The sequence below is a fragment of the Manis javanica genome, chromosome X (assembly GCF_040802235.1).
Source record: "Manis javanica isolate MJ-LG chromosome X, MJ_LKY, whole genome shotgun sequence".
Classification (NCBI taxonomy): domain Eukaryota; kingdom Metazoa; phylum Chordata; class Mammalia; order Pholidota; family Manidae; genus Manis; species Manis javanica.
The window spans coordinates 139,826,199-139,837,473 of NC_133174.1; the positions used below are offsets into that span (position 1 = coordinate 139,826,199).

General features: G+C 63.9%; 1 protein-coding gene across 1 annotated transcript; it reads left to right on the top strand.

The window, feature by feature from the left end:
- Nucleotides 1-1,116: 1,116 nt before the first annotated feature.
- On the top strand, nt 1,117-10,353 carry SLC6A8 (solute carrier family 6 member 8). Its single transcript, XM_036991027.2, has 13 exons — nt 1,117-1,971; nt 3,637-3,768; nt 4,823-5,072; nt 5,593-5,725; nt 6,505-6,639; nt 6,737-6,840; nt 6,929-7,053; nt 7,488-7,600; nt 7,684-7,821; nt 7,901-8,003; nt 8,099-8,199; nt 8,284-8,454; nt 8,815-10,353. Exons 1-13 carry the CDS (start codon nt 1,710-1,712, stop codon nt 8,953-8,955), a joined length of 1,908 nt encoding a protein of 635 aa, XP_036846922.1. The 5' UTR covers nt 1,117-1,709; the 3' UTR covers nt 8,956-10,353.
- The last annotated feature ends 922 nt before the right edge of the window (nt 10,354-11,275 follow it).

The following is an 11,275-nucleotide window of genomic DNA, read 5'->3' on the forward strand; positions in this document are numbered from 1 at the left end:
TGATCAGTGAGCTAGAACTTGGTGTGTGCTGGGGGGAGCATCACACTTCACATCCCTGGCCAGGACAATGACACAAGGACCCCTTCCATCCCCACCCCATGGCTACACTTGGCCCTGGAAAATTCAGCCTGTGGGGAGGCAGCCGAACAGCGTTGCTGTTACTAGGAGTCCTGGAGGTCCCTGGGAAGACAAGTGACAAGGGTGGGAAGCTGGGGTCTCCCAGCTGAGGCCTTTGGGGGAGGGTCTGTGCACCCGCCAGGCACCAGGGGGCAGCCTTACCCTATTCCTGCCCTAGTCTCCAGCGGGTCACGCAGGGGTGGAGAGCGGCAAGGGTCCCTAAGGTAACCTCACCTTGGTGACAAAGTGTAGCCCTGCTCCTCCACTAGGTGGGCTGCCTTCTGCCCACTTAGGACGCTCATAAAGACCTGTCACCCCAAAAGCTGGAACCTGATCTCCAGCTTCAAGGATTGTGCCCCTTGGGGGTCTGGACGTCAGTAGGAGCCGGGGTGGTGCCTCTGGCAAAGACCTACAGCACACCCGGAGGCAGACCCCCACCCCGGCCTTTCCTTTGCTTGCTGACCAGCTGGGCCCTACCGTTCGGGGGGAGGGGGGGAAACACCCTGCACCCACTCCGGTGCAGGGAGCCTGGAAGCTGCAGGCCTGGGTACCCAGCACTGGCGCAGCCCGCAGCTGGGTGTCGGAGAAGAGCTAGAAATGGGACAGGCTGGAAGAAGGGGCGAAGGGTAGAGGGGCCCAGGATGGCTGGAAGGCAGCCGGAGAAGTGGCTTTCCTAGAACCGGGAGGGGAGGATTAGGAGGGCGATCTGGGCCGGAAGACGGCCCAGGTGAACCTGGGGTCACGGGCCGCTCGGCCCCTGGGAGGGTGGCGCTGGCGCGCGCCCCAGGTAGCAGCCATCCTGCTTCCCGCTGGAGCGGCGTCTCCCTCTCCGGAGGAGGGCAGGCAGGAGGTGGGCGGAGTGTCGCCGAGGGCGGGAAGTAGGGACGGAGGAGAGGGAGGGGGACCAGCCCGCTCGTGGGGGTGGGGCAGCAGTGACATCACCCCGGAGTCGTTCTTAAGCGGCAGCCGGTCGGGCTGGGCAAGAGAAGGACGGGCGGAGCGCGGTGGCCAGTCGCTGAGCTCGCCGCGGCCCCAGGAGCGGCCGGAGCCCCCGCCGCCGCCGCCGCCGCGAAGGAGGGGCGAGCGCACCCGGGCCGCCGCCGCCGCCGGAGCCTCGGGCGAGCCGGGCAGCCGCGCGGGCCCGGGCCGGGGCAGGGGGCAGGGGTCGCGGGCCGCAGGCCCCACTTCGGGCCGCCGCCTGCACACAGTGGGAGCCCGATGCCGCCCGCGACCCGCTAGGCTGAGCCTCGGGCCGGGCGACCCCCCGCCACCCCCGCCGCCGCCGCCGCCCGAGCCGCGGGCAGGAGCCTCGGGAGCCGCCGCCGCCCGGCCGGGCCCCGTAGCCGCCCGCGCGCCCCCGGGCCCCCGACACACATGAGATTCTTCAGGCTCACTTTCAAGTGCTTCGTGGACTGCTTCTGACCGCGCCGCCCCCACCGTCCCGCACCCCGCCCGCCGCCCCGACCCCCGGCCCGGCCGCCCCGGCCCCCGGCGGGCCTGCGTCCTCGGGCCCCTCCGCGCCGCCGGTGCCCCCCGCCGCCCGCTGCCCCCTCGCCGCGCCCCCCGACCTGGCCGCGCGGCCCGCCGGGGCCATGGCGAAGAAGAGCGCCGAGAACGGCATCTACAGCGTGTCCGGCGACGAGAAGAAGGGCCCCCTGATCGCGCCCGGGCCCGAAGGGGCCCCAGCCAAGGGCGACGGCCCCGCGGGCCTGGGGGCCCCCGGCGGCCGCCTGGCCGTGCCGCCGCGCGAGACCTGGACGCGCCAGATGGACTTCATCATGTCGTGCGTGGGCTTCGCCGTGGGCCTGGGCAACGTGTGGCGCTTCCCCTACCTGTGCTACAAGAACGGCGGAGGTGAGCGCCCCCGCCCCGCCGTGTCCCCGGGCCACCTCGCCGGGGGGCCCCCTCCCGCGCCCGCCGCCGGCCCCACTGGGGTGCAGGGCCGAAGTCCGGGGGTGGGGGAGGCCGCCCCTCGCCGGCCGCCACCGCTCGGTGGCCCAGCCTGGCGGCCTCCACCCCCCTAGCCAGTCATGTGCCTGGCAGTGGGGGGGGGGAGGGGGCTAGCGAGCCTCCTGCCGAAACCCTGCGCGGGGCTGCCCCCGCAGACTCCCGGCGCTCTGGCCTAGACTGATTGGCCACCGAGGTGGGAAGGCGAGGCCTGGCCCCCGGGAGGGGGGCTCCCAGAGGTGAGCAGCCCTAGCTGCCCCCGCTGGCCAGGCACACAAGTAGCACATTGTGTGGGTCCCCCACGTGTGCACACACGAACACACAAACACACAATGGGCCACTCTGTCCCTCCCCTGCCCTCCCCTCCCTTCCCTTCCCTCCCCTTCCCCTCCCTCCCTCCCTTCTAGCCTGGGCCTGGAACACTGGGTGCCTGAGCCAGGCTTGGGAAGCCTGCGGCCTGGGCCGCCTGGCGCCACAGCTGGACACACTGCATGCACACTCCACGCCCGCCCGCTTGCCCCAGCCCAGCTTAGCAACAGCGATGGGCACACACGTGTCCTGTGACTGCAGAGCAGCAGCAGGGTTGGTGGGAAGCCTCAGTGATTGGGTGATGTATGAGAAATTGAGGCCAGGAGCAAAGGCCTTGGCCAAGGTCACACATCAGAAGGATGCTGGGATGGACCAGGAGGCCAGCAAGCTATAGCCAAGCCTGAGCGTCTTGAGTAGTGGAGAGAGCTCAGCCAGGGGCAAGGGTCAGGAGCATGGAGAGGAGTTGCAGGGGCTAGAGGGGTGCTGGTGCCTAGTTCTCCCTACCGTCCAGTCCTGGCCTATAGTCTCTGGCCCTGCCCTGCCTGCCACCTCCAGAGCCTGGGTCACCAGGCCTTCTGTGTAAGTACCTGACCAGCCTCCCCAACCTTGTCTCCCTCTGTCCTTGCTCACTCACACCTTCACAAAACCTCCCATGCCTATTGGCAGAGGGCTGCCACCCACCCACCCTCTTCCCTGGACCTTGACACTTGCAGGCCAGTGTCTGAGTGCAGGGAAGGCAGGGGCTCTCTGCCCTCACCCAAGTCAGGCAGGCCACTAGGCCTGGGTGCCACCAGCCGTGGTGCACACACGCATGCACATACACACGTGCCCTTGCCACTCCTTCCCATGCTGCCTGGCAAACAAACTGTGACACAAATGATGGCTTATCTGCAAGTGTTTGTGCCCTCCATGCCCATTAGGTCACCCTAGGTGACCGTGGGGATGGAAGCCTTGTGGGGCGTAGGGCCTCCCAGCCCGGGGTACAGGACTCAAAGGGCCCAGGAGCTGCCATAGCCCCCCTCGAACACCCCAACTCCCTCCCAAGGCTATTCGCCTTACGCCTCTGAGTCAGTGGCCACCCCCCGCACTGACTCACCCAGTGGGAAGTTATGATGGGGCTCCACCCCAGCCTCCCAGGGCTTCTGAAAGCCGGGCCAGCCGGCTGGGCCTGTGCAGCCTGGCTGGGGGGGTTGAGTCATGTCCCCTCCTGGCTACAGGGAAGGGTGCCCTGTGCAAGTGGCTGCCTTGTGCTTCCTCCCTCAGGTGTGTTCCTTATTCCCTACGTCCTGATTGCCCTGGTCGGAGGAATCCCCATTTTCTTCTTGGAGATCTCACTGGGCCAGTTTATGAAGGCTGGCAGCATCAATGTCTGGAACATCTGTCCCCTGTTCAAAGGTGAGCAGCCTGGGACCAGCCCCTCTCACCTGCTCCCTCAGGGGCCCTTCCCCCTTTGCCACTGCTAGAGCAAGGCTGGCATTCACTCGAGAAATCTCACCCTGAGCACAGGCCCAACGCCTGGGGATGGCCCTTCAAGTCCCGAGTGGGAACCTGGACAACACGCAGAGCACGCAGTGACCTTGGGCAGGCAGGGACAGAGCCGGAACTCAGCCTCTCCACCAGGGCGAGGACGCCCAGGCCCAGCAGGGCTGGCGACAGGCTCTGCCCAGCACCCTCGGCTCACTGGGCTGAGCAGAGGGTGGCTGGACTCGAGAGACAATGGCAGGAGAAGCCGTGGGAGCCGCTCTCCCAAGGCCAGAGGGGCCAGGCCAGCCCAAGGCGCTTGGCCAGAGCTGTGGAAGGTGCAGCATCTGAAGGAAAGGACTAATGGCGAAGGCCACCTTACAGCCCCTTCTGTGTGTGGGCAGGGTCCCCCATCATCTCACAGGGCCCTAGGCGGCAGGTCCTGCTATGACCGTCCTGGAAGAGGCTGGGGCACAGGGAGGCGAAGCGACTGGCTGAGGTAGCCCACTGAGCGGGTGACTGTCTCCCACACCACCCCAGGTCACCAGAAAGGCCCCCTGCTGCTGAGTACCAGAGGCCACTGAGGGGGCCAGGTGGAGGCTTGGCCCTCCCTCAACCACCGTGGTGGCAGTGGGACCTAAGAGAAGGGGACAGGTGTGTGAGGCTAGGAAATCAACAGGACTGAACTAACTAACGTTCCCGAGGGGGCCAGACTCTGCCCGGGTCTGGGGAGGGTGCAGGAGGTGAGGCCAGGAGCAGGGGCTGATTTGGGGGGCTGGGGGCACAGACTGGGGAGGTAGCCCAGCGTTGGGACACTTGCACCCCGGAGCATAACAGAATGATCTGTGGGGGTGGGGGTGGGGGGGCGGGGGAGCAGGAGGTCAGAGGCCCTGCAGGGACCACTGGCAGGGCCTGGTAGGGTGGACGACGTGGGCAGCAAGGAGCTGGCCAGAGGAGAACCCACACAGGACTGCGCTCCCCACCCCAGGCCTGGGCTATGCCTCCATGGTGATCGTCTTCTACTGCAACACCTACTACATCATGGTGCTGGCTTGGGGCTTCTATTACCTGGTGAAGTCCTTCACCACCACGCTACCCTGGGCCACCTGTGGCCATATGTGGAACACTCCTGACTGCGTGGAGATCTTCCGCCATGAAGACTGTGCCAATGCCAGCCTGGCCAACCTCACATGTGACCAGCTTGCTGACCGCCGGTCCCCTGTCATCGAGTTCTGGGAGTGAGTCAGGCGCCCTCTGGGCCAGACCCGGCTGGTCCCCCACTCTGGGCTCCACACGTGGCCCGAGTCAGCACGAGGAGGGGCCCAGCCTCGGGAGCGGGGTGCGGAGCAGGAGTCACTCCCAGGCCCTGCCTGCCCCTGGGGAGCCCCCAGGCCACTCCCAGGGGGCGCCAGGACAGATGGGCCTTGCTCCTTCAGCACTGTTTCTCACTCGGCACCATCACGCCATGCCATCCCGTCCTGCCAGCCTGGGGGAGGGGGGAGTGGTGCTGTGCATGCTGGGAGCAGCAGGCAGTGGAGCCACCAGCCCTGCCACCTCCTGCCAGGGCTCTCAGGCTCCAGGCACACTCACGGTGATTCCCTCAGGCCAGGCCACAGGTTTGGACCAGGCCCATCCGGGTGCCCAGGAGGGCCCAGCTGGGCGTAAGGGCTGCAGGAGGAGAAGAGGAGCAGCCCTGGGACAGCTCCCTGTGGCTTCGCCCTCCACTGGCTCAGCCCTCATGGGCTCCTGCTCCCGCAGGAACAAAGTTCTGCGGCTCTCCGAGGGGCTGGAGGTGCCAGGGGCCCTCAACTGGGAGGTGACCCTGTGTCTGTTGGCCTGCTGGGTGCTGGTCTACTTCTGTGTCTGGAAGGGGGTCAAGTCGACAGGAAAGGTACAACCGAGGCGGGGGGGTGGCTGGGGGGGTTGGGCGACATCAGGGCAGGTGTGTCCACATCTCTGCCGGGGACCACTGTCGCAATGCGAAGCGGCCAGGCCAGGGCCCGAGGCGGGGCAGCCCCTTCAGTCCAGGCTACTTGATCACTGCCTAGCGATGGGATGGTTCTCCCCTCCCTCCAAGTCCAGGCCCTGTGGCCTTCCCTCCTGAGGAACAGAAGCCCAGGCAGCAGCTGCCCGTTCCTCTCTGTCCCTCAGTCGCTCTGAGTCCACTGGGACACTCTGGGTGGACCTGGTCTCTCTCACGCACCTATCCTGCTCTGCTGAGGGGGGCAGCCCCACTTGGACAGGGGACAGGGGCCTCTGCCCTCCGCCCTGCTCTTGCCACCATCGCTGGCTGGCCCGGGTCTAACCCCAAGTACCAAGGACCCCGCTGCTGTGCAGACGGTGACCTGGAGTCAGGGGCACGCGAGGCGTGGGGCCTGCCCCCATGTCGATGCCCCGCCTCCCTTCCTGGGGAGGGTCCTGCCTGTCCCCTCCCTCTGCAGCTGACCTGTGCTGGCCATGCGGCCGCTGTTGCCCCACCAAGCATCCTGCTTCCTCGCGTGGAGCCGCGGCTCTGAGAAGTGGGGGCTGCTGGCTGGCTCTCTCCTTACTCGGAACACATGGTCCGGGAGCCAGGGACCATGGTCTGTGCAGCCGGTCCTGCTCAGGCTGGGGGCCTCAGAGGGTGAGGCAGGCGCCGCAGGGCCTCACTGAGCAGCCCACCGCCCCCAGATCGTGTACTTCACCGCTACATTCCCCTACGTGGTCCTCGTCGTACTGCTGGTGCGCGGAGTGCTGCTACCTGGCGCCTTGGACGGCATCATCTACTATCTCAAGCCTGACTGGTCAAAGCTAGGGTCCCCTCAGGTGCAGTGGAGGTGCGGGGGGAGGTCGGGGGCTGGTGGAGGTGTGTGTGCAGCCCAGCAGGGTCCCTCACATCCACTCTCCCCTGGCCCATCTCCAGGTATGGATAGATGCCGGGACCCAAATTTTCTTTTCTTATGCCATTGGCCTGGGGGCCCTCACTGCCCTGGGCAGCTACAATCGCTTCAACAACAACTGCTACAAGTAGGCACCACAGCCCTGCCCCCCCCAACCCTGCTGGCCTCTAGACAGCAAACAGCCTAACCAGCTCACGCTGTCCCCTCCGCCCTAGGGATGCCATCATCCTTGCACTCATCAACAGCGGGACCAGCTTCTTTGCTGGCTTCGTGGTCTTCTCCATCCTGGGCTTCATGGCCACAGAGCAGGGTGTGCACATCTCCAAGGTGGCAGAATCAGGTAAAGACCCGCAAGCCTCTAACACACTACATACACACAAACACACACATGCAGACATTCTGGGAAACGAGGTGAAACATCCCTTCAATTTGTCCTATTGCTCTGGGCCAGAGGCAGGCCTGGCTGAGCAGCTGCAAGGCACAGCTGTTCCAGCCAGCTTGGGGCTGGGCCACATGGATCCTCAAGCCCAATATACCCCCACTCTCCAGGGGCCTCATGGTATGTCCATTTTTATGAGTGTTCAGAAGAAAAGGGGGGCCTTTCAGGGGTTAATAGGGACCTGTGACTAAGTAACTGCCAGGAGCCAATTGGAAAGGCCCCTCGGGTACAGGGTGTCCATTAGTCGGGACCACAGGGCCATTGGGGGAGGGGAAAGCAGGGCTTGGATGTGGACACCAGCTGCAGGTGTCCAGACCCTGCCCCTGTCCCCTCAGGGCCTGGCCTGGCCTTCATCGCCTACCCCAGGGCTGTCACACTGATGCCTGTGGCCCCACTCTGGGCTGCTCTATTCTTCTTCATGCTGCTGCTGCTGGGCCTCGACAGCCAGGTTTGCAGGATGGGGCAGCCCCAGCGGGTCAGGGGGTAGGGTGCTGGGTGAGAGGAGCCAGTGGGTAAGGCGCCTGGCCACAGTTCGTAGGTGTGGAAGGCTTCATCACTGGCCTGCTTGACCTCCTCCCGGCCTCCTACTACTTCCGTTTCCAAAGGGAGATCTCTGTGGCACTCTGCTGCGCCCTCTGCTTTGTCATCGACCTCTCCATGGTGACCGATGTGAGTAGGGGCAGGGAGGGGGCTGCCCGTGGCCTTCCCCTGCCAGCTGCTGCCTTCTCTGACCCGGCTCCACCCCTAGGGCGGAATGTACGTCTTCCAGCTCTTTGACTACTACTCGGCCAGCGGCACGACCCTGCTCTGGCAGGCCTTCTGGGAGTGCGTGGTGGTCGCCTGGGTGTATGGTATGCCTGGGCCCTGGGGGCATGGTGCAAGGCAGGGGTGGGAGAGTCGGGGGGTGGGGTCTCCAGCCCTGGGCCTCTGGCCTCACCCACCCCAGGAGCTGACCGCTTTATGGACGACGTTGCCTGCATGATCGGCTACCGACCTTGCCCCTGGATGAAATGGTGCTGGTCCTTCTTCACCCCGCTGGTCTGCATGGTAAAGGCTGGGGGGCTGGGCAGGGCGAGGGGCAGCAAGGGACTGCCACAAGGCTGAGCATGGTGGGGGGGGCTCTCACTTCAGGGCATCTTCATCTTCAACGTGGTGTACTACAAGCCGCTGGTCTACAACAATACCTACGTGTATCCATGGTGGGGTGAAGCCATAGGCTGGGGCTTCGCACTCTCCTCCATGCTGTGTGTTCCGCTCCACCTCCTGGGCTGCCTCGTCAGGGCCAAGGGGACTATGGCTGAGGTCAGTCCCCTATGCCCCCTCCCCCCTCTACCACCCCCTCACTTCCTTCAGGTCAAGGCAGTCCCCCCAGGGTGCCCATTGTCCCACCCACCAGGGCCAGCCATTCTGCCAGAAGCCTTGGCCAGCTTGGCTGGGATTGGAAGGCAGGGAAGCTGGTCCTTCAGGGCGCTGGGCCAGATAGGAGAGGCCTGGCCCTACCTCCGTCCTAACAGCCTTTCAACCCTGTCTCCCTAATGCAGGGAGTAGGGCCTGTCGGTCTGGGCCGGGCCCTAGTTGGAAGCAGGCAGTAGGAAGTGGAGAGTGGAGAAGGATGAGCAGGTACCCCTCCCCAGGGACTCATCACTTTCCTCTCTCCTACAGCGCTGGCAGCACCTGACACAGCCTGTCTGGGGCCTCCACCACTTGGAGTACAGAGCTCAGGACTCGGACGTCAGGGGCCTGACCACCCTGACCCCAGTGTCTGAGAGCAGCAAGGTGGTGGTGGTGGAGAGCGTCATGTGACAGGCACCCCAACTCACATCACCAGCTCACCCTCTTGTAGCCATAGCAGCCCCTGCTTTAGCCCACCCCCCCTCCAGGGGGCTTGCCTTTCCCTGACACTTTTGGGGTCTGCCTGGGGGTGGGGGGAAAGCACCACGAGTGCTAACTAAAGTAACTTTTTCCATTTTTAATAAAACGCCAAAAATATCACAATCCACCAAAAATAGATGCCTCCCCCCTGCTCCACCCCACCACTCCTCTTACCCAAGCTGGTGCACACGCTGCCTCCCCAGGCCCTGCCAAGCACCCTCGCCCTGCTGCCCGCCGTGGATGCACCTCACCCGACCCCTCCATGCCTGCCTTGCCAGGCTCTGCCCCAACACCCCCTTGGGTGGCCCCTCACCTGGGGTGGGACAGATGTAGTGGGCAGCAGTGATGGCCTGGGGAACAGGAGTCACGACAGGGGATGGGAACAAGGGGTGCCAGCAGAGCCGAGGCAAGTATTTCAGCTGGGCCAGACCCCTCTCCCCATCCCTACTCTAGAAGCTTAGAGAGCCAGCCAGCAATGGAACCTTCTGGTTCCTGCGCCAATCGCCACCAATATCAACTGTGTGAGCTTGTGTAGAGTGCATGAGTGTGAGTAGGTAGGGTCTTTAGCTCTTAGCAAAAGTGAATACCAGGTGTAAACTGTGCCTGTGGGCAAATGAGGCTTATATTTTGCACATTTTATAAAACTTGAGGAGAGAGATTTCTGCTTGTATTATTTCTAAAGAGAAAACAGCCCTGTATCCCTCCCGTTGCCACTACCTGCCCCTTTCAACTCTTCCTGACTCCTCTGCCCCAGCCGAGTGTGAATTTATAGATCTAATTTTCATAGGCAAAACAAAGGCTTCAAGCTGTCCAGCGTGCAAGTCTGTCATGTGGGTATGTGTGTGCAGTCCTTGGCCCCAGCCAAGGTGGAAAAGTGCCCGGTGGGGGCCTTGACACGCAGCCCCACGCTCCCCCTCTGCCCTTGAGTCGTCTGTGGTGAGCAGATGCAGGGTTCTGTCCCTGGGGATCTGGGGCTGCTCGCTGGACACACTCAGCCTTGCCCATAACCCTGCCCCCAAGGCTGGGCACGACTACAGGGATCTGAGGTGGGCACCAGCCAGGGACCCAATCCTGGGTAAGGCTCCCACCTGCAAGCTTAGGGCTGATGCACTTTCCACATCTCAAGTCTTCCATATAGCAGCTTTAATTAACCTATGTCTGAGTCACGTCCAATCTTGAGACAGCTAAGTGGACCCTAGAAGGCTACCCCCATGCCCTGACATCGGCTGGGGGTGTCGGGGTGGGTGAGGGTGCAGGGTCCAGCGGGGACATTCTTACTGTGCTAAGAAGCCACTGCAAACATAGCAATAAAAACATGTCATTTTCCAATGCTGGCTTCCGAATGTTGTATTGGGTGGAAAGGTTGTTGGGGGGGCTCTCCAACTCCAGCTGGTTCCTTGGGCAAGGATTTGTTCCAAGGGTCCCTGCACCCAGCAGTGTCCAAGGAACTGGGAAGAGAGCAGGGCAGGAAGGCAGCCAAGAGCCTCTCCCCACGGAGCTGTCACACAGGGAGAAACAACACTTGGCTCAAGAGGGCGCTCAGGCAGGGGCAGGGAAGGCGGGCTGAGGGGAGAAGGCAGGTGGGCAGTTGTGGGTTTCCCAAAAGTTGCTCAAATGCCGCACTACACAGGCGACCTTCCACAGTGCAGGTGACAAGGGGCTGGGCGAGGCAAAGAGCTGGGGAGGAGGACGGAGGAAGCTGCCGCAAAAGCAGGAGAAGGTCACTGGGACCAGAGTGCTAGCAGTGCGGGGAAGAAGTCTTGGGATTAGGGGCCTGTTTTCAAGGTGGAGGCAACAGGGCTCGATGTGCTGGAATACAGGGTTATGAGGAGTCAGGGAGGCCCTGAAAGACTGAACCTGAGCACTGGGAAGGGCAGTAGCTGCCAGATCTTACACTGGAGAGAGGAGGTGGTTTGGAGGGGACAGTGGGAATCAGCTCTGGGCACGTCATCTAAGCAGAGACGTCCAGTCTGCGTGGGTGAGGAGCGCGGCGCTCTGGAAAGAGTCTGGACTGGAGAGGGAACGCCTGAAGTTCTCGGCACGTAAAGGTGGCCCCGAAAGCCCTGAGCTGGAAGGAGCTGGCCAAGAGCAGTGGGCCCCAGGCCCTGGGAGGTGGCAGAGAAGAGGAGGGGCAGCCAGAGGGGTGGGAGGGACCCCAAGGGTGCCCCCCCACTTCCCGGGAGCAGGGAGGAGGGAGTGATGTGTGGCCCCAGAATGCTGGCTGTGACAAGGTCGTGGAGACTGGGGCAGA